The sequence below is a fragment of the Etheostoma spectabile genome, unplaced genomic scaffold (assembly GCF_008692095.1).
Source record: "Etheostoma spectabile isolate EspeVRDwgs_2016 unplaced genomic scaffold, UIUC_Espe_1.0 scaffold00009372, whole genome shotgun sequence".
NCBI lineage: Eukaryota > Metazoa > Chordata > Actinopteri > Perciformes > Percidae > Etheostoma > Etheostoma spectabile.
Window position 1 is genome coordinate 963 of NW_022603694.1, and position 22,930 is coordinate 23,892.

At 48.3% G+C, this 22,930-nt stretch overlaps 2 protein-coding genes and 1 non-coding gene across 3 annotated transcripts; all 3 read left to right on the forward strand.

Annotated features, from left to right (window-relative positions):
- Positions 1-952: 952 nt before the first annotated feature.
- LOC116679113 (golgin subfamily A member 6-like protein 2) lies at positions 953-11,732 on the forward strand (the record flags this gene model as incomplete). The annotated part of the gene is given in 9 exon segments (XM_032508816.1): positions 953-1,004; positions 1,495-1,518; positions 1,521-1,573; positions 1,666-1,726; positions 5,276-5,382; positions 7,634-7,789; positions 8,131-8,206; positions 8,895-8,998; positions 10,679-11,732. Coding segments are annotated over 9 exon segments (1,545 nt in total), but the record flags the coding sequence as incomplete, so codon positions are not given.
- Positions 11,733-19,757: 8,025 nt separating this feature from the next.
- trnam-cau (transfer RNA methionine (anticodon CAU)) lies at positions 19,758-19,829 on the forward strand. Its single transcript has one exon. It is a non-coding gene; the product is annotated as a tRNA-Met (tRNA).
- A 65-nt stretch (positions 19,830-19,894) lies between these two features.
- On the forward strand, positions 19,895-22,923 carry LOC116679114 (THAP domain-containing protein 8). The gene is made up of 4 exons (XM_032508818.1): positions 19,895-20,806; positions 21,241-21,501; positions 22,363-22,471; positions 22,632-22,923. Exons 1-4 carry the CDS (start codon positions 20,599-20,601, stop codon positions 22,738-22,740), a joined length of 687 nt encoding a protein of 228 aa, XP_032364709.1. The 5' UTR covers positions 19,895-20,598; the 3' UTR covers positions 22,741-22,923.
- The last annotated feature ends 7 nt before the right edge of the window (positions 22,924-22,930 follow it).

A 22,930-nucleotide genomic window follows, 5' to 3' on the forward strand; every position in this document is an offset into this window, starting at 1 on the left:
AACTACACAACCACTACACAACCACTACACAACAACTACACAACGTCTGGACAGCGACTACACAACGTCTGGACAACCACTACACAACAACTACACAACCACTACACAACCACTACACAACAACTACACAACGTCTGGACAGCGACTACACAACGACTATACAACGTCTGGACAACCACTACACAACAACTACACAACCACTACACAACAACTACACAACCACTACACAACAACTACACAACCACTACACAACAACACAACAACTACACAACAACTACACAACCACTACACAACAACTACACAACGTCTGGACAGCGACTACACAACGACTACACAACGACTACACAACGACTACACAACGACTACACAACCACTACACAACAACTACACAACAACTACACAACCACTACACAACAACTACACAACAACTACACAACCACTACACAACTACACAACAACTACACAACCACACAACAACTACACAACCACTACACAACAACTACACAACAACTACACAACAACTATACAACGTCTGGACAACAACTATACAACGTCTGGACACACTACACAACCACTACACAACCACTACACAACAACTACACAACGACTACACAACGACTACACAACAACTACACAACCACTACACAACAACTACACAACCACTACACAACAACTACACAACAACTACACAACAACTATACAACGTCTGGACAACAACTATACAACGTCTGGACAACAACTACACAACCACTACACAACCACTACACAACAACTACACAACGACTACACAACAACTACACAACAACTACACAACCACTACACAACAACTACACAACGACTACACAACAACCACCATATAACAGCACAACTAAAATAAAATAAAATAATAAATGTGTTTTTATATATTTATATTTATTTATAAAATCTAAAAACGTTGTGTCCTCTGTTCCAGAAACTGGCGTTCATGGTGTCTCTGGGCCTCGTAACACACGACCACCTGGAAGGTAGACCACTGATCCCCCCCAACGCCGACCTTCCCCCCCAACGCCGACCTTCCCCCCCCAACGCCGACCTTTCCCCCAACGCCGACCTTTCCCCCAACGCCGACCTTTCCCCCAACGCCGACCTTTCCCTCTGACCTTCCCCCCCAACGCCGACCTTCCCCCCCAACGCCGACCTTCCCCCCCAACGCCGACCTTCCCCCCCCAACGCCGACCTTCCCCTCTGACCTTTCCCCCCCAACGCCGACCTTTCCCCCCCAACGCCGACCTTCCCCCCAACGCCGACCTTTCCCTCTGACCTTTCCCTCCCAACTCTGACCTTTCCCTCTGACCTTTCCCTCTGACCTTTCCCTCTGACCTTCCCCCCCCCCTCTGACCTTTCCCTCTGACCTTTCCCCTTACCCTCTGACCTTCCCCCCCCCCTGACCTTTCCCTCTGACCTTTCCCCCCCCCCTGACCTTTCTCAACGCCCCTGTTTGATTTGTACCTGCAGAGATCCAGAGCAAGCGGCAGGAGCGTAGAGGAGGACGACGGCCAACCCGGTCTACAGCGGCGCCGTGTTCGAGCCCGAGGTGACGAACCTCTTTAATATTTATTATTTAACCTCGCGGTGTTTTCCCGTCAGAACGATCAGAATCTCATCCACGACCTCTTGGTGTTTCAGAGGAAGAAGAGCGCCGTGAGTTACCTGAACAGCCCTCTGCACCAGGGGACCCGGAAGAGAGGTGCGTCTCAGACCAGCAGCCACTAGTAGACCCAGACTGGAGGCCAGTAGACCCAGACTGGAGGCCAGTAGACCCAGACTGGAGGATAGTAGGCCCAGACTAGACCAGCAGCCACTAGTAGACACAGACTAGAGGCTAGTAGACCCACACTAGAGGCCTGTAGACCCAGGCCAGAGACCTGTAGACCCAGACTAGAGGCCAGTAGACCCAGACTAGAGGCTAGTAGACCCAGACTAGAGACCTGTAGACCCAGACTAGAGACCTGTAGACCCAGGCCAGAGACCTGTAGACCCAGACCAGAGACCTGTAGACCCAGACTAGAGACCTGTAGACCCAGGCCAGAGACCTGTAGACCCAGACTAGAGACCTGTAGACCCAGGCCAGAGGCCAGTAGACCCAGGCCAGAGACCTGTAGACCCAGGCCAGAGGCCAGTAGACCCAGGCCAGAGGCCAGTAGACCCAGGCCAGAGATCTGTAGACCCAGACTAGAGACCTGTAGACCCAGGCCAGAGACTTGTAGACCCAGGCCAGAGACTTGTAGACCCAGGCCAGAGACTTGTAGACCCAGGCCAGAGACTTGTAGACCCAGGCCAGAGACCTGTAGACCCAGACTAGAGACCTGTAGACCCAGGCCAGAGACCTGTAGACCCAGACTAGAGACCTGTAGACCCAGACTAGAGACCTGTAGACCCAGACTAGAGACCTGTAGACCCAGACTAGAGACCTGTAGACCCAGGCCAGAGACCTGTAGACCCAGACTAGAGACCTGTAGACCCAGACTTTCATCTCCATATTGTGTCTTTTTATCTAAGACTCTGTGATGTTTGAGTTTTTTAGGAGAGAACCTGTAGACTAGAGACTAATAATGTGACTCGGTGCTAATAACATGCTGTCTTCCTGCTTCCTGCTTCCTGCTTCCTGTTTCCTGCTTCCTGCTTCCTGTTGCTTCTCTCCGGTTTGAGGATGAACTGAAAGAATAAACGTTGATAACGTGTCGGTTATGATAATTAAAAGTAAATTACACTAAAAATCAATTAAGCAACACAACAATTGCGTCTGTTGCCGTGGTCGGATGGCTTTAAATCAAACAGAAGTTAAAATCCCTCGATTCCAAATCGTGATGTCATCGTGATGTCATCGTGATGTCATCGTTGCCCCCGTGGGCACCACGTCGGAGCGAGTCGGGATTAATCTACCCAGCATGCAACGGGCTCTGATCGCCGGTGATCGATTCTGCGCAGACCTGGTTCATCTCCAACGCGCCTACTGACTTTAATGGAAACCTGACGGATCCGCTGACGTTCTGTTCCCGGGACGTCACTGCGGTCCCGGGACGGATCCGCTGACGTTCTGGTCCCGGGACGTCACTCCGGTCCCGGGACGGATCCGCTGACGTTCTGGTCCGCTGACGTTCTGGTCCCGAGACGTCACTCCGGTCCCGGGAAGGATCCGCTGACGTTCTGGTCTCGGGACGTCACTCCGGTCCCGGGACGGATCCGCTGACGTTCTGGTCTCGGGACGTCACTCCGGTCCCGGGACGGATCCGCTGACGTTCTGTTCCCGGGACGTCACTCCGGTCCCGGGAAGGATCCGCTGACGTTCTGGTCCCGGGACGTCACTCCGGTCCCGGGAAGGATCCGCTGACGTTCTGGTCCCGGGACGTCACTCCGGTCCCGGGACGGATCCGCTGACGTTCTGGTCCCGGGACGTCACTCCGGTCCCGGGACGGATCCGCTGACGTTCTGGTCCCGGTATCAGTAACTCCTCCCCAGAAGGTTTCCTGTGCACACCACCTTTATGGGTCAAACTCGAGGCCCGCGGGCCAAATCCGGCCCCCCGCAGACTTTGACCCGGCCCGCATGTCACTTTGGGTTCACACTAAATTTTGGCCCATCTATTTTTTTTTTTTTTATTTTTTTTTTTTTTTTTTTTTTTTGGGGTATTTTTCCCTTTTTATTACATAGAGAGACAGTGGACAGACGTGAAAGGGGGAGAAACATGGGGGGGGGGACACGCTGATCAGGGCTGGAGGCTGCAGGCTGGAGGCTGCAGGCTGGAGGCTGCAGGCTGGAGGCTTCTGGCTGGAGGCTTCTGGCTGGAGGCTGCAGGCTGGAGGCTTCAGGATGGAGGCTTCAGGCTGGAGGCTTCAGGCTGGAGGCTGCAGGCTGGAGGCTTCAGGCTGGAGGCTGCAGGCTGGAGGCTGGAGGCTGGAGGCTTCAGGCTGCAGGCTGGATGCTGCAGGCTGGAGGCTGGAGGCTTCAGGCTGGAGGCTTCAGGCTGGAGGCTGCAGGCTGGAGGCTACAGGCTGCAGCCTGGAGGCTTCAGGCTGGAGGCTGCAGGCTTCAGGCTGGAGGCTGGAGGCTTCAGGATGGAGGCTTCAGGCTGGAGGCTTCAGGCTGCAGGCTTCTGGCTAGAGGCTTCAGGCTGGAGGCTGGAGGCTTCTGGCTAGAGGCTTCAGGCTGGAGGCTGCAGACTGGAGGCTTCAGGCTGGAGGCTTCAGGCTGGAGGCTGCAGGCTGGAGGCTACAGGCTGCAGCCTGGAGGCTTCAGGCTGGAGGCTGCAGGCTTCAGGCTGGAGGCTGCTGCAGGACTCAGCCAACGGGGGCGAGCCACTAACTGAGTGAGCTATAGGAACGCATGGCGCCCGTTCCCACGTTTTTACGGGGGTTTTTTGTTGCTTTTTTTGGGGCCTTGTTTCCACCTTTGTTGTTGCTTTTTTCTCTGATGGTTAAGGAACTTGTTAGCCGACGTTTTTGAAGCTCAAACTGTGTCAAAGCTCCATGACACACGTCATACGTCACAAATATTTGACCTTTTCTCTTAAATGAAGGCGTTTCAGTAAGAAACCTACACGTCTGGCCCTCAGAACGCTGCACTATCGCTTTAAGAGACGAAAGATGAACAACAGATCAAGTTAAAGTTGTGGGGGGGGGGGGGGGGGGTTAGCGATTAGCTCTCACCGCTAGTTGGACGCAGAGCAAAGTTCATGTATTCGTCATCGAGGATGACAAGGAAGCTGTTTCTCGTCGCTAGTAAACAACATGCTGTTATCTCATTGGTTGCGCTTTTATTTTGAAAGATATTTTCAATGAAGCCTTTTTTTTTTTTTTTTTTGTAAAATTATACAAACACGGCGAAGTCCCCTCGACCCTGCTACAGTTAGAGAAAAATCAGAAATTAAAAAAAGAAATAACCATTGCATGACACATGGTTACGTCTGAAAATCCAAATAAAGTAAAACCAAGCTGCTTGAGGCCCCATCTCGTTATAAAACCATAGTTCTGTAGACATAATAATAATAATAATAATAATAATAATAATCTGCCGCGCCGCCGTTAGCGTTAGCTTGAGCTCTCTGCACTAACACTGCTGTCTGTGCTTCTGACCCCCCCCCCCCCCCCCCCCCCCCCGTCTCACGCTAGCCAACGAAGACTCCCTTTCCAAGGTATGTCACACAGTTTGTTTTTGCTTTCTTCCCCCCTTCTCCATCTTTTCTTTTCTTTTTGTTTTTGTGTTTTCCGTCTGTTGTCGTCTGTCTCATTTCACCCAGGTCGCCCGCCCAAACACAGCAGCGTCCTGGAGCTGGGCAGCCTCACCCCGACCTCCCCCTCCAGCCCCGCACACCCCCTCCCCCTGCCCAGCCCCAGCTCTGGGGACGTAAGTAACCGCCAGACGGGGGGGACGGGCGTCCCCGTCACACACGATCCTCACAGGGAGGCAGAGCCCCGCCCCCCCCCCACCCGCCTTGGGACCTTAGCTCGGGGACACGTGTCCCGGAGTGAGACGCGTTACGTTTGGATCCTTTTCACTGGAGCCGGGATTAAACAACACGTTGTTGTTGTTATTATTATTATTATTATTATTATCATCGTCTGTTTAAAAGATGATTTAGCGTGTGGAGAAAGTCTGTTTGTGGTAAAACTGAAAATGCATCTTTATCGTTATCATTTTCAAAATATCACGACTTTTTTGCTCAAAATATTACGACTTTTTTGCTCAAAATATTACGACTTTTTGCTCAAAATATTACGACTTTTTGCTCAAAATATTACGACTTTTTGCTCAAAATATTACAACTTTTTTTTGCTCAAAATATTACGACTTTTTTGCTCAAAATATTCCGACTTTTCTGCTGAAAATATTACGACTTTTTTGCTCAAAATATTCCGACTTTTTTGCTCAAAATATTCCGACTTTTCTGCTCAAAATATTCCGACTTTTCTGCTCAAAATATTCCGACTTTTCTGCTGAAAATATTACGACTTTTTTGCTCAAAATATTCCGACTTTTCTGCTCAAAATATTACGACTTTTTTGCTAAAAATAAATGTAACGACACATTTTCACAGTCTGATATTTCACCAGTGTAACAACAAACTGAGACTTTCTCCACTAGATGAAATATCTTTTTAAATGACGAAAATAATATGCGTAATTCAAGGCTCAAGTCAAACAGGATCAAAACATACGTAGTTTCTCCCCGTTCACTACCGGACACGTTATTTTCCGATTTAGGCCCCGTGGCGGTCTGCAGGAGGAGGCGGGACTCTGCCCCCCTATTGGCCTGGTAGCTCTGTCATTTTACACCCTGAGACCTTCACACACACTTCATTAGTTTGTCTCCATTTGATAATCATCAGTCATCACTTGATTTTTACTTTGAGTCTTACAAAGTGAACAGTGTCCTGTAGCCCAGAACATCCATTAAAGGTAACTTTGTTTTTTAAATCAACCTTATTTTCCCATGTTTTTGTGTCTTAAGTGACTGATGGGAACAACAGTCTTTGACATTAGTCCAGTCCACGAAGTCACTGACCTTCCAGTAAGTGTAGACCTTTTAGTTAAAGAGTAAGATCCTTTTAGTTTAACAAGATACAGCCCCGACATCACATCACCAAACCCACCAGACTCCATGTAAATAATCACTACTTTTAGCGTGTATAGAGCAGCATATCTCCACCAGACTGCATGTAAATAATCACTACTTTTAGCGTGTATAGAGCAGCATATCTCCACCAGACTCCATGTAAATAATCACTACTTTTAGCGTGTATAGAGCAGCATATCTCCACCAGACTCCATGTAAATAATCACTACTTTTAGCGTGTATAGAGCAGCATATCTCCACCAGACTCCATGTAAATAATCACTACTTTTAGCGTGTATAGAGCAGCATATCTCCACCAGACTCCATGTAAATAATCACTACTTTTAGCGTGTATAGAGCAGCATATCTCCACCAGACTCCATGTAAATAATCACTACTTTTAGCGTGTTTAGAGCAGCATATCTCCACCAGACTCCATGTAAATAATCACTACTTTTATCATCGTGAAACACACTTCATTCAAAGTGGCCAGAAACTAAATAAAACCACCAAAAGCCGCCTTGGTTCACCCTACCACTGTTCCAACAATCACCACTCTGGTCTGGTTGGAATAAACTCTTAATTCACCCATTTACATGTGGAGATATGCTGCTCTATACACGCTAAAAGTAGTGATTATTTACATGAGGTCTGGTGGACGTCTATCTCTGTAGGGATCCATCCCATAATGTCGTCAGACACTTAGAATAATAATCTGAGTCTGTCAGCAGCAACAACACAACTTTTACTGGACGCAAATCACTCACTTAAACACAAAACATGGGAAAATAAGAGTCCAGGTTGGAGAAATAAAAAACAGAATTCCCCTTTAACTCCTACTAAAACACATTCTAACTCCCAGGTGTCAGGAACTTTTCTGTGGGCTCAGTAACTAAACACACCATGTCCATTAGGTATTAAACAAGGCCAAGTGTAAACTAAACCCAAACAGATCACTGTGCCTCCCCCTGCCTCTCCACAGATGGTCGGAGGGGGGCAGCTGGGCGGGGCAAACACTGATTGGTCCAATTCTTCCTCACAGGGAGACATCCATGAGGATTTCTGCACTGTGTGCAGACGCAGTGGCCAGTTGCTCATGTGCGACACGTGTTCTCGTGTTTTTCACCTGGACTGCCTGGATCCGCCCCTGAAAACCATTCCTAAAGGCATGTGGATCTGTCCAAAATGTCAAGATCAGGTAACCACAGCAGCCGCGACTGATCCTGAGTCAGGGGGAAGGGCAGAGAAAGGGCCAATCAGAGTGCGTAGCTGTATGACGGCCTTCTGCCACCCTGTCCTGATCTTTTGGGACTGTTCAATCCTTTGTAAGCGTACACATGATGCCGTTTTTTGTGCTTCTGTCCCACTCATTGTGTCAGTTAAAAGATCTCACATCCACATCCATCCACTCCATTTGCCTGTATCTTCGTCTCAGCGTCACCGCAGGGTGGCGGCTACATTTGCCCCCCCCCCTTTAAATCTTTTTTTAATTTTCTATAAGCCTCTGTCTCTGTGACAACTGCGAGCTTCTCTCTGCAGATCCTGAAGAAAGAAGAAGCCATTCCCTGGCCCGGCACGCTGGCTATCGTTCATTCCTACATCGCTTACAAAGAAGGTGACGTTTCACATGTTTCTCTCTCCAACACATCCGCTCGGGACTCGGATGTCCCGGGCGAATCTGCCGATACCGAGTCCCAATCCGATGCTTCAGGGGTTAGGGTGCCCATATTAGGAAAAGAAATCTCTTTTTCTGGGATTTCAGGGGTTATTTTGTGTCTCTGGTGCTTCCACACATTTGTGAGAACTTGCTAAAGCTGCGGTTTGATGAAAAAGAGACTTTCTTGTCGCGTAATTACGTCATTTCATAACGTTCCCACGGCAACAGGGGAAATCGGCTGCTCCCGTGTGAAGTAAACGCAACATTTTCAACTTTCCGCTAAGATATACGGTGTGGGACTTTTATTATGAAATCATGAAAGCCCCCGCATTATTTCGCGCGGAAATCGGCAATTTATGCAGCAAAAGTGTGGACTTTGGCTGAATATGCGTTGTTATTTTCTGATTGCGTAATCACGTTTTTCTGGAGGGAAAACTTCCCGCTCCGATCGGGACTCCCCGCTCCGATCGGGACTCCCTTACGTGGAGCGGGACTCCCCGCTCCGATCGGGACTCCCTTACGTGGAGCGGGGCTCCCCGCTCCGATCGGGACTCCCCGCTCCAATCGGGACTCCCCGCTCCGATCGGGACTCCCTTACGTGGAGCGGGGCGATCTAACGGTTGAGTTTTCCGTTTGTGTGCTGCAGCTAAAGAAGAGGAGAAACAGAAGCTGATGAAGTGGAGCTGTGAACTGAAGCTGGAGCGAGAGCAGCTGGAGCAGAGAGTCAAACAGCTCAGCAACTCCATCACGGTGAGGAGCTCAAACACCCCGAAAACTACAGTTGGAAACCCAAAACACCCGAATCAGAGCTGAATCCAAAAACTACCACACATTGCGCCTTTTTCTGGGCAAATGTCAGCTTGTTACATGTGAATATGTTCTAGTTTCTTCTCTCCTCTGGGACATGATAATACAGAACGTGATGTAGTTGCTTCTAATTCTTCTTTTAAAGTCCAACGACAGCGCTGCTCATGAGTACAGGACCCCCGCTGAGGGAGACTAAAAAGAGAATAAAAAAAAAACTTATTTTGGAAATTGATCTTAATGCCTTAATTAAATTACAAAAATCTGACCTTTCAATTCAATTTCATTCATAGTATCAATTCATAACCAGAGTTTTCTGGAGACCCTTTACAGATAGAGCAGGTCTAGACCACACTCCAGAATTTACAAGGACCCAACAGTTCTAGTAGTAGGTTTTCTTTGCGCGAATGAATAATGTTTCATAAATAAATAAAAATTCTCTCTTAAAATACAGGGGCATAAGTATATACCCCCTATGTTAAAATACAGGGGCATAAGTATACACCCCCCTATGTTAAAATACAGGGGCATAAGTATACACCCCCCTATGTTAAAATACAGGGCATAAGTATACACCCCCTATGTTAAAATACAGGGCATAAGTATACACCCCCCTATGTTAAAATACAGGGGCATAAGTATATACCCCCCTATGTTAAAATACAGGGGCATAAGTATACACCCCCTATGTTAAAATACAGGGGCATAAGTATACACCCCCTATGTTAAAATACAGGGGCATAAGTATACACCCCCTATGTTAAAATACAGGGGCATAAGTATACACCCCCTATGTTAAAATACAGGGCATAAGTATACACCCCCCTATGTTAAATACAGGGGGCATATTTAAGACGTAGCTCTTTTCTAAAACTACCCTCAAAACCTGTTTATTTAGAATAGCTTTTAATAGATAGAGCGTTGACATTTTCCTGATTCCTGCTGTTTATCCCCCCCCCCCCCCCCCCTTTCACCATATCTAGAGATGGGCATGGTGTTATTTCAGTTAGCTTAACAGCTGGTTTAATTTGCATTCAGAGATGATCTTATGGAAAGTTCCCCACGCCAATCTCTAGATATGGTGAAGGGTATGTGATGACTGGGGGGGGGGAGGCTATTTTAGCAAGTGAGTTTAGGAAACGTGACACGATCCCTGGGTGACAGTCCTGTGTTTTACCCACCCCCTCCCCCCACCCCACCAACCTCCCTCCGCAGATTTTTGCCCTTTCATACTACTCACTACGGCTTAAACTTACACACTATTGCAAGGCTATGTAAGTCAATGGAGGCCAAACGGTGTTGAAAAACACGCTAAAAAGCGAGTATGCTTCTTAATAACACGCCAATTTGCCATTATTGCCGTGTTATCAAGAAGCATACATACGCCATTTTATGAGATTGGTCTGGTAAATAGATACATAAAATCAGGAATTGGAAAGGTCAATGCTCTATGTATTAAAAGTCATTCTAAATAAATAAGTTTTGAGGGTAGTTTTAGAAAGGAGCTACGTCTTTTATATCTGGGGGGGCAACCTGTTCCAAAGTATCGAGGCAGCAAGATTTGTGTGACATTCTGTCTCAGATCTGACCCTGTTGTTGTTGTTCTTCTTCTTCTTCTTTCACCAGAAATGCATGGAGACCAAAAACAGCATCCTGGCTCGTCAGAAAGACATGCATCACTCCCTGGAGAAAGTCAAACACCTGATTCGCCTCATCCAAGCCTTCAGTTTCAACCAGGCTCTGGCAGAGACAGACGGTAAGGACGTCGGCTCCCAGGACAGGGTCAGCGTCCAGGACAGAGTCAGCACCCAGGACAGAGTCCAGGACAGAGTCAGCACCCAGGACAGAGTCCAGGACGGCGCATCCGATGCAGCAGACGCCTCTGAAAAAGCTGCAGTCGCATCCGATGCAGCAGACGCTTCTGAGAAAGCTGCAGTCGCATCCGAAGCTGCAGCAGCTTCTGAGAAAGCTGCAGCAGAAGCTAACTCTGTGGAGAAAGCGGCAGCCGGGAGCTCGGCGTCAAACAGCAGCAGCAACGCCGACGGAAACGAGAAACAACACGAGCACGACGCCACAGGGAGCAGCCAGGCAGCAGGGAGTGGAGACGCTGGCAGCCAGGCGGTCCTAGAAGACAGCGGCATCCTGACGGCAGAGACCAGCCCCGGTACTGGGGTGGAGGGGCAGGCGGGGCCCGGGGAGGGGGCGGGGGGAGGGGGCGACGAGGTTGGGTCCAGACCCGAGTCTGAGGCGGCTCCGCCGGCTGACATTCCCGTTCCCTCGGCGAGTGTCGCTACGACCAACGGCACGGCGGAGCCGGCTGCTGACCACAGCCCCGCGGGAGCCTGCACCAACAACGGCAACACCCCCTCTGAGAACAAGATGGCTGCCGCCAACCCCGCAGAGATGGCGGTGGATCAGAAACGGGACGAGATCACCGACCGCGGCGGCAGCAGCAGCAACAACAGCAACAGCAAAACCTCAGAACCCTCCCAGCATTGGTTGCCAGCTCTCGTCAGCAGTTTGGACAATAAGAAGTAACGCTTTGGCTCTAAAAATTGCGGGAATTCAAACATATATATTAAAAAAAACCAGACTTTTGCTTGCGCCGCACGGTGCCCTGAAGTTGCCAATCTGTATAAATGTTGTTTGTTTGCATTGTATCGTCAGACTGTGTCAATGGTTAGATATCCAGCCCGGCTCTGGAGACACGGCGGCCGCTCGCCCCCCCCCCCCCCCCCCCCCCCCCCCCCCACACCCCAAAACCCAGAGCGGCGGGGTGCAGGTACGCTGTCGTTCCAGTGTCGTCATGCCAATTAGTGATAGACGTCAGTGGTGGGAATGCTTGAGGGAGGTTTAGTTCATCATCACACCAGTGTGTGCCTGTTCAGCGGCTCCCGCTCTCGACTGGGAGGGGTGACGGTTTCAAACGGGGGACGAACATCTGTCGGGGGTTACCGGCCTAAAAACAGTGTTGTGATTATGTGAGTATGAAAAGAAAGCCTGTTCATCCCCTCGTCCCAACAAACTCGATGGGAACAACCGTCGTCTTCTGCAACTTTCCCTGCTCTCCTCTGAAACAACTTTCACCAAGAAGTCTCATCCTTGACCCCCTAGTCTTCCCAATCTCAACCGGTCCAGTCCAGTCCAGCAACGATCCAATGGGACCTCCCTCTTAAACCCCCCAAAAAGATTCAGTACGCTTAGAACTGACAACCCCATACTACGTATGAGTGAACTAGGGCTGTCACAATGCAAACGATACCTGTTAATAACGAGCTGGTTTCATTTTAGATCTGGATTTCGGTTGGTGGAGGTTTTGGCCAGGGGGGTACTTAGCTTAAAAAAGCAGTTCAAAGGGGGTACAATATTGCAAAAAGTTTGAGATACACTGCTTTAACCCAACACTAACGCTTAACCCAGTTACCCAAACAACCAACCCTGTACCCCGCTACCCCCCACCCCCCAACTAACTCCCAAATCAGTCTACAAACATACAACCACGTTCAATCAACAGCAAAACTTAGACCAAAAGCCATTTAAACCGAACCCTTACCCAGTTACCTAAAGTCCCTCCCTGTCCCAATACCATCCGCCCCCCCCCCCCCCAGGCAGAAAGACGGTGAGCATGGCGTTGGGTGCGTTCAGGGGACGAGGACGAACGGGCGCCGTAGCCTAACGGATGTTTTAAGTGGTGTCGGTCAAGTGTAGTGATTGAGTTTTTCATTCGTGAGTCAAGTGTGTCAACTGTGAGCACTAAATGTGAAATTGCAATATTGCAATGTCAACACACACAAACAGACACACACACACACACACACACACACACACACACACACACAAACAGACACACACACACACATACTATATCTGGGCTGTGTTTCTTTTTTTATAGGAAAAGATATTCAGGTCTTCCTAGTCTTCAGAATAAGTGCTTTCTGTTCCTGAAACCTGCTGGACTGGCATCTTCAACACGAAGAGAGAGAAGAAGAAGTCTTCTTTTTAGAAGTTCTTTGATCTTTTGGGAGAAAAAAAACAAAAACATTATGTACATTTCTGTTGAATCCTGAACTGCCAAAATGATGTTGTATCCAAATTCAGCAGGGACGAGTCCGCTTACGGTATCGAAAGATCAAATCCTCGTAAGACAGCGAAGCGACCGTTTCAGACCAGTGGAAGTCCCCAGATTATTATTATTATTATTATTATTATTATTATTATTAAAAACAATAACACAAAAGGGACGTTTTTGTCCTTCGAATGGATGGATTTGTTGTCGCGTCTTCAGTCGGATCTTCAAAAAAAAACAAAAAAAAAACATAACCGCAGGACAAGACCACAAATCCTGAGATTAAAGCACAAGCTCGCTGCGTCACAGAGAAGGTCTGGGGAGCTTTTGTATGTTGATACGGAATCAGACAGAGTCCGCATCTCTTTGTTGTGATGGGACTCATCCCCACATTGCCAATATTTTTCTAAGAGGAAATCCCGAACCCTCTGTGTCTGTGTGACTTTAAGTGGATTTGTTGGGCGGCGCGGTTAGACCGGCGCGTCTCTTTTCGTTGGGGAGCATGTCCGGGCTGAAATGTGGCGCTGGTGTTGGTCGGCTTGGTGGTCTCTGTGTCTGGTGGACTGATCAGGACTTCTGGCTTCTCGTTGGGTTTGGGGCATTAACTTAACTCTGGTCTGGGTCTCAACGGGGCTTCTGGTCTGGGTCTTCTTAACAGGGCCTCTGGTCTGGGTGTCAACGGGGCCTCTGGTCTTGGTCTCAACGGGGCCTCTGGTCTTGGTCTCAACGGGGTCTGATCTGGGTCTCAACGGGGTCTCTGATCTGGGTCTCAACGGGGTCTCTGATCTGGGTCTCAACGGGGTCTCTGGTCTGGTTCTCAACGGGGCCTCTGATCTGGGTCTCAACGGGGCCTCTGATCTGGGTCTCACCGGGGCCTCTGGTCTGTGCTTGTTTTTTTTTCTTCTTTTTGGTGCAATATTGAAGCGCTTTTGCTTATTTTTAGTCGTCCAAAAACCCATTCACCCCCCCCCCCCACCCCCCCAAATATTGGTGTTTTCCATCTTCTAACAGCTGATTATGTCAACATGGTTTTATTGACAGTTCTCTGTTTATAGATGAGGGGTTTGGAGCCCTGCTAGCGGCTTCTGTCAGGCACCTGGATCCAGACTGAAGTATCTCAATTATTGGATGGATTTACATAAAATTCAGTTCTGACGTTCATGTTAAAATCCCCCCCCCATTAATACGGAAATGTGTCTACGGAGAAAGGCAAAAATGACGTTATTCTCCAACATTCGACATTATTTTGACCCATTGACTTCCATCCAGGAACATTTTGGCCCCTCTGGTCTAAATGCTGCAGATTTTCATTCTGGATCCACAAACTGTCAGATGGTGTTTGGGTCTACTATGCTACCATTAGCATTATAGCTAACAGAGCTGCTAGCACGGATGTAACCGCTAAGGTTGGGGGGGGGGGGGGGGGGGGGCTGTTAGCATGGCTGTAACAGCTAAGGTTGGGGGGGGGCTGTTGGGCGACTCTCTAACACACGAGCTGTTAGCCGTGTCTCTCCGTTCATATCACACCGAGTCTGGATCATATCTGTCTGCCATCAGCTGTACAAACTGCCTTCACTCAGACCACGTCACGGGAGAACGCTCCCAATAGTCCCATTCTGTGTGTGTGTGTGTGTGTGTGTGTGCGTATGTGTGTGTGTGTGCGTGTGCGTGTGCGTGTGTGTGTGTGGGATAGAGCCGAGCCGTCATGTCTTCACTCGACAGATCTGAGTTTCCCGGCCCGACCAGATAAACCGTAGGTACCTCGAGTGCCTTTATTTCTTCAAACAGCGGATACGATTTTGTCTCTTGACTTGCACTGTGACTCGTAGAATCTCCCATAATCCTCCAAAATCTCCCGTAATCCTCCACAATCCCAACCCGGACCCGCCGAGACCCGGTCCCCCCCCCCCCACCTCAGGCCGCCAGTAGTCGATGCGAGTGGAAACTACGTTTCATGTTAAACCGTTTTGGGGGTTTTGTTGTTCTGGGAGTTGCATAAAATGTGTTTTTTTATTCATTTTATTCGTTATGGGATTTTAATCTTTTTTCACTTTGACCCTCACGTTGTCCTCGGGTCAGATTTGACTTGTTTTCAAAGTTTTTTTAAATCCTACATATGGGGATGTTGCAATAAGCAGCAAAAATGCAGAAAAAATTGACAAACGGTTGGTAAAAAGCAACGAAAAAGCGACCGAAACATCTGGAAAATGCATAAAAAATACAGAGAAGGGACGACAAAAGCAGGCCTACGTTTGTAGAAGAAGAAGAAAATGAAGTCGGAGGTAGTTAAAAAAAAAAACAAGATGGCGGATGGAAGAGATGAAGTTCTTAGAAAGGAGCACGACATGGGGGGGGGGGGGGCCATATCCAGGCTCACGATTGGTTAGAAAAAGTGATTTATTCCACGCTCTCGTCCAATGAAATTACTTTAAAGCCTTTCATTCCTTTTTGCGACCGACCTTTAAATTCTTCTTCAGGTTGACCTGGACTAGTCGAGTCCAAGACCTGGACTAGTCGAGTCCAAGACCTGGACTAGTCGAGTCCAAGACCAGGACTAGTCGAGTCCAAGACCTGGACTAGTCGAGTCCAAGACCAGGACTAGTCGAGTCCAAGACCTGGACTAGTCGAGTCCTAGACCTGGACTAGTCGAGTCCAAGACCTGGACTAGTCGAGTCCTAGACCTGGACTAGTCGAGTCCAAGACCTGGACTAGTCGAGTCCAAGACCTGGACTAGTCGAGTCCTAGACCTGGACTAGTCGAGTCCAAGACCAGGGCTAGTCGAGTCCAAGACAGACCAGGACTAGTCGAGTCCAAGACAGACCAGGACTAGTCGAGTCCTAGACCTGGACTAGTCGAGTCCAAGACCTGGACTAGTCGAGTCCAAGACCAGGACTAGTCGAGTCCTAGACACCAGGACTAGTCGAGTCCTAGACTTGGACTAGTCGAGTCCTAGACCTGGACTAGTCGAGTCCAAGACCTGGACTAGTCGAGTCCAAGACAGACCAGGACTAGTCGAGTCCTAGACCTGGACTAGTCGAGTCCAAGACCTGGACTAGTCGAGTCCAAGACCTGGACTAGTCGAGTCCTAGACCTGGACTAGTCGAGTCCAAGACCAGGGCTAGTCGAGTCCAAGACAGACCAGGGCTAGTCGAGTCCAAGACCAGGACTAGTCGAGTCCTAGACCTGGACTAGTCGAGTCCAAGACCTGGACTAGTCGAGTCCTAGACCTGGACTAGTCGAGTCCTAGACCTGGACTAGTCGAGTCCAAGACCTGGACTAGTCGAGTCCAAGACCTGGACTAGTCGAGTCCTAGACCTGGACTAGTCGAGTCCAAGACCAGGGCTAGTCGAGTCCAAGACAGACCAGGGCTAGTCGAGTCCAAGACAGACCAGGACTAGTCGAGTCCTAGACCTGGACTAGTCGAGTCCAAGACCTGGACTAGTCGAGTCCAAGACCTGGACTAGTCGAGTCCTAGACCTGGACTAGTCGAGTCCTAGACCTGGACTAGTCGAGTCCAAGACCAGGACTAGTCGAGTCCTAGACCTGGACTAGTCGAGTCCTAGACCTGGACTAGTCGAGTCCTAGACCTGGACTAGTCGAGTCCAGTGTTGAACATCAAAAGTTAAAAACATCGATAAAAAGTGTGAAGACAACGCGAGGGTTAGAGAAAGCAAACGGTTCCAGACTTTCTGTTTTTGGACTTTTTTCTGACTTTTTTTGTCGCCTTTTGTGGATTTTTTTCTAAATTTAAAATTCAAGGCGTGGCGAGGGTGTTGCTAGGCGAGAGCGTTGCTAGGCGTGGCGAGAGCGTTGCTAGGCGTGGCGAGAGCGTTGCTAGGCGTGGGCCAGTAAAAATGGACCTAATTCACCAAGCTGGTTCACTGCTAGCTTAGCTACAAGTTAGCATCACACACAACTACGGCTGTCAGTTGAATGGAGTTATGAGCTAACGTTAGGATAGATAGCTACAACGTTTCTGAAACGATTTCCATCTTCTGTTATTGTCCATAATGATAAAACTTTAATATTTCATGGGTTTCACTAGTTTCAGCCTGACAGTTATGTCGTAAACCGGTTTAAATCTGAGCGTGAGACTCAGATCTGGTCTCGTCACATTGGACGGAGACGTCCGGCCTAAGAAGACGTAGCGTGTAGATTAGCGTCCGACGACGTTTTAAAACCGGAATCCACGTTAATTTTCTCCTCTTCTCCACGTCCAGCCGACCCCCGACGCACCGCTACGCCCTCCGTCGGTCCGGACGCTAACGCCGGGACGAGGTCGCCGGGACGAGGTCGCCGGGACGAGGTCGCCGGGACGGGGTCGCCGGGACGAGGTCGCCGGGACGAGGTCGCCGGGACCTTTTAACTTTGGGCTTTTAGAGGAAGTCTTTTATGCATTTTAAAGGGGGGGGGGGGGGTCGTTTTGCAGTTTCCGTGGCGTATTCTCCCGGAAACATCCTGTAAAAGTAGTTCTCCCCGAGTGTTTTATTTTTTTTTATTATTTATTTTTAATTTTTGAGTTTTTTGAAAGCGAACTCGTGATCGTGGCCTTCTAGTATTCTGTCGATTCGATGACATCATCCCGTCACGGCGTCCATCTTGTCCGGATCCAACTGTACACCTGAAGCTTCTTACCTCATCCACAGCTGATTCCACACAGGGGGGGGGGGGGGGGGGGGGTGTGTGTGTGTGTGTACGTGTGTACGTGTGTGCGCGTGTGTGTGCGCGCGTGTGTGTGTCGAGTGCAAAAAAAAAAAAAAGAGGAGTTACAAAAAAATAAACTATACCAGAAGTCTTTTTTTAATCTTCCATTTGGTGAGATGCATCGTAGCGATATGAATAAAGAAAAAGTTCACCTGGCGTGCTGAATAATGTGTAAATTGGTACTTACACAATCTGAATATTTGTATAATTGTTTGTATTTTTTCATAATGATTTTGGAAAGGAATGTGTTTATTTTTTTGACTTGTGTTCCAGATGTGTCTTCTGTTGGCCTGACATTGTGACTGGTCTGGTTTCTGGATTCTTACCTCTCTGTATTGAGCCTCTTCTGTGATGAATTCTTTGTATGCAGTGTTTTAGGAAAATACTGTAGGGAACATGGGGGAGGAGTTGATATTAGGAGCATTTGATCAATTTGTATTTATTTATTTTATCATTTTGTTAATAAATTGTGAAAAGCAGCGAGGTGTCTCGTCTTTCCCCTAAACCAGGGATCTTCAACCTGTTTTTTTTTTTAAAGCCAAGGACCCCTTAACAGAGAGAGACGGAGCAGGGAGCCCCTCTCTACGTTCAGGGTCACCTAAAGCCTCTATACGTCTATACGTGCTGGCCTTGGAGACCGGGAGGTCGCCGGTTCGATCCCCGGACCGACAGGATAAACTCTGGGTGGGGAAAGTAAAAGAGAAACTCTTGTCCCCTCCCTCATCGGCACCACGTCGTCGTTGCAAATGAGTTGTTCTCAGTCGACTTACCTGGATAAATAAAGGTAAAAAAAAAAAAAATGTGTTTTGATACTAAGCCATTATTTACATATTCAAATATTATGTATGCATATCAGTTCCTTCTTGTTTGGATAGTGATAGCTTCGAGAGAGACAGGAACGGCAGGAGGTGGCGAGAGGATGACATGCAGCAAGGTGCCCGGGTTGGATTCAAACCCGGACCCGTACGGGATTCGAACCAGTGTCGCTGCGATAAGGACTCAGCCTTGATACACATACCCAGTCAGTACCACCTAGTCATATATCGTGTATATACATATCAATTCCCTCCGCTTTGGATAGTGATAGCTGCGAGAGAGACGGGAACGACGCCCAGGGTGGATTCGAACTCGCACCCGGACCCATACGGGATTCGAACCCGGGCCTTTGCGTTAATGACTCAGCCTTGACACATTTACCCAGTCAGTACCACTCGGAGTTTTCGAAGTCTGTGTCCAAAAAATATTGAAAAAGGCGACAAGTACTGTAAAGAAAATGCCAAAAAATTACTTTAAAAGGGCGACGAAAACGTCGAAAATAATGTTCGCACCACGTCACAAATGAGTTGTTCTCAGTCGACTTACCTGGATAAATAAAGGTTAAAAGGTGCGTTTTGATACCGAGCCATTATTTACATATTCAAATATCATGTGTACATATCAGTTGTTCCTGTTTGGACAGCGAGAGCTTCGAGAGAGACAGGAACGACAGGACTTGGAGAGAGGATGACATGCAGCAAGGTGCCCGGGGTGGGTTCGGTATCGCACCCGGAACCATACGGGATTCGAACCCTTGCTGCTGCGTTAAGGACTCAGCCTTGCCACAGCTACCCAGTCAGTACCACCCACAGACCGTGTTTGATTAATGTTAACGGTCTATGGTACCACCCACAGACGGTCTATGGTACCACCCCGAAGAAATTGCCAGAAATTACTTTAAAAAGGCGAAATAGAAGTCGAAAATAATATTGAAAAAAAAAAAAAAAAAAGACAAAAACTCCGAAAATATTTACAAAAAAATTTAAAAAAGAAGACAAAAACTCCGAAAATGTTTACTTTTTTTTTTAAAAGCGACAAAACTTTTTAGTAACATCCACGTTGGAACAACCTTCAAAACGTCCTTTTATTTTCTATTGTGCTGAGTCTCTATCGCCGTGTAGCAGAGTGGCGCAGCGGAAGCGTGCTGGGCCCATAACCCAGAGGTCGATGGATCGAAACCATCCTCTGCTAGTTTTATCACGCAGACAAATGTCGTTAATTAAACGTATCACACGTTATTTTAATGTGTATTTTTTTTGCCCGCAATGTCATATTGTGGTGTAGTTGAGAAAAGTAACGTTAGTAAAAAAGTGATTTTTTTTGTTTTTTAACATAAATATTACCATTTGATGGATTGTACCCATAGACTGTATGCATGTATATTTATATATAAGTTAACTAGCATGTTAGTTAGCAGTAATTAGCCTGCGCCTATGTTCATGTTAACTAGCATGTTGGTTAGCAGTAATTAGCCTGCGCCTATGTTCATGTTAACTAGCATGTTAGTTAGCAGTAATTAGCCTGCGCCTATGTTCATGTTAACTAGCATGTTAGTTAGCCATCACCGGAAAACAGCTTCTAATAGACTTTATTGGTCTCCGTCCCGAGCAACGGGACCTGTTGGTCCATTTCTTTAACTGTCTATGTTTTAGGACAGCCAATAGCGAGTTCCCTTCCTTCAGAGTTAGCTTCATAGTTAGCTTTAACGTTAGCTGCCGAGTTAGCTTGAGAGTTAGCTTCAGCGTTAGCTTTATAGTTAGCTTCATAGTTAGCTTTAACGTTAGCTTCAGCGTTAGCTTTATAGTTAGCTTTAACGTTAGCTTCAGAGTTAGCTTCATAGTTACCTTGAGAGTTAGCTTCAGTGTTAGCTTTATAGTTAGCTTCATAGTTAGCTTGAGAGTTAGTTAGCATCGTTTCTCTAGTTGCTCCTGTTTGTGATTATCTGTGATTTGGCTTCAGCATGGTGCAGAGCTGCTGTGCCCCGGGCTGCCAGAGCTATCGGGGGAAAGATAACGAGAATAAATCATATTATAGGATTCCTAAAGACCCCGAGAGAGGAAGCCAGTGGATCGCCGCCATAGGACGAGCTAGAAGCGGCCACGACGTCACGGAGCCGTGGAGGCCCGGAACCACTCTGGTCCATGTCTGCAGCGACCACTTCATATCAGGTAACGGGACATCGTGTGTGTGTGTGTGTGTGCGTGTGCGTGTGCGTGTGTGTGTGTGTGTGTGTGTGTGTGGTGTGTGTGTGTGTGCGTGCGTTTGCTTCTGTGTGTGTGTGCATGCATCTGTGTGTGAATCTGTATGGTGTGCACGTGCACTCTCTGTCCGTGTGTCTGTGTGTGTGTGTGTGTGTGTGTCACAACCGTTGGTTTGTGAAAAGGCAAGTTGTACTCTGCATTTGGCATCATGGTACTGTGGACTACAAATGCTAACATTAGCTAACATTAAGCTAACATTAGTTAACATTAGCTACAGTTAGTTAACATTAGCTAACATTAGCTATCGCTAGCTAGCGTTAGCTAACATTAGCTAACGCTAGCTAGCCTAAAAGACGCCACATGCTGGTGTGTCCATGCTGTGTCTCTGTGTGGTGTTGTAGGGAGGAAGAGTAACCGCCCCGGGTCACCTGACTACGTCCCCTCGGTCTTTGCTGATGCCCCCCCCACGGAGAAGACAAGAAGCAGGCTGCGGTTAGATGTCTTCAACAGACTCCAGGAGACCAACGTCCCCAGGATAGAGACAGCAGCAAAACCATCAGCTGACGGTCCTCCTGCAGACCAGGGCCGGGAATCAAACCTCCACCAAGGACTGTCTGTACCCCGCGAAAACCCAGCAACCCCCCCATGTGACAGGGAACATGGTAAGAAACTCTCTTTTATATAGACCTTCGGTCCCCTAATCCTGTATCTGAAGTCTCTTTATATAGACCTTAGTGGTCCCCTAATACTGTATCTGAAGTCTCTTTATATAGACCTTAGTGGTCCCTAATACTGGATCTGAAGTCTCTTTTATATAGACCTTAGTGGTCCCCTAATACTGTATCTGAAGTCTCTTTATATAGACCTTAGTGGTCCCCTAATCCTGTCTGGTGTGTTTGTGGGTAAACGAGCGTATGAAATGCTGGATTTGGATCCAGACCGGGTCCCATCGCTGCACCTGGATCACCGTCTTCTGCTGATCTGAAACTATGAAGCTGAATATGGGCAACAGCTGAGAAAAACCTCAATGGAGGATCAAATTTGCACTTTGCACACATCCAATATGCAAATGAGTGTTTAATGACATCACATATGCAAATGAGTTTTGCGGTAGCTTGGTCCGTGGGGAGTTGAGTTGGGAACCGGAGGGTCGATGGTTCAAGTCCCTGTACAGACCAAGTCTGGTGGTGACTGGTAGCTGGAGAGGGGCCGTTCACCTCCTGGGACTGCCAAGGTGCTCTGGAGCAAGGCACCGAACCCCCAACTGCTCGGGCGTCCCCCCTCCCCTCCCCCCCCCCCCCCACATCTCTGCATCAGTGCATGTATAGGACCTGTGTGTGTGTTGGGTGTGTGTGTGTGTGTGTGTGTGTGTGTGTGTTTGTGTTGTGTGTGGGTGTGTGTGTGTGTGAGTGTGTGTGTGTGTGTGATAAAACAAGTGAAACATTGTAATTTTCCCTTGTGTATTAATAAAGTATACGTTTTTTTATTATTATGACATCATCATGAGAGTATGACATCATACAGGGCCGAGCGCCGGCGGTCCGACCCTGGAGAGAATTTAGATCTCTGCTGCAGTCGGCTCTGCAACGTCAACCCGACTTCAGCCAGAAGAAGACGGACGTCGGCTTCAGAGTACGGCTGCAAGTAATACTTTACACGTGTGTGTATATGTGTATTTATGTATATGTGTATTTATGTATATGTGTGTTTATTTATATATATATATATATATAAAAGTGACAAAAACCTTGAAGCGCCCCCCGGGCTCTAACTGTTAAAATTCGTGTTTCAGGAGTTTTTCCGAGGCGCTCTGGAAGCTTCTCTGGAGGCCTACAGCCGGTCCCGGGCTCGGTCAGCCCCCCCGCCGCCCTGCGGGTCCTGGGAGTACGACGTGGACCTGAATGTGGACCCGGTGAAGGAGGAGGCGCTGCCCTGCGGGTCCAGGGAGTACGACGTGGACCTGAATGTGGACCCGGTGAAGGAGGAGGCACTGCCCTGCGGGTCCAGGGAGTACGACGTGGACCAGAACCCGGCGCCCTGCGGGTCCAGGGAGTACACCGTGGACCTGAACCCGCCCTGGAAGTTGAGTTT

Excerpts from the sequence above, each read along its gene's own strand:
- LOC116679114 (XM_032508818.1), top strand. The coding sequence starts at position 20,599 with ATGGTGCAGAGCTGCTGTGCCCCGGGCTGCCAGAGCTATCGGGGGAAA. Across the intron at positions 20,807-21,240 it reads CAGCGACCACTTCATATCAG|GGAGGAAGAGTAACCGCCCC; the intron begins GTAACGGGACAT and ends GTGGTGTTGTAG. Across the intron at positions 21,502-22,362 it reads CCCATGTGACAGGGAACATG|GGGCCGAGCGCCGGCGGTCC; the intron begins GTAAGAAACTCT and ends TGACATCATACA.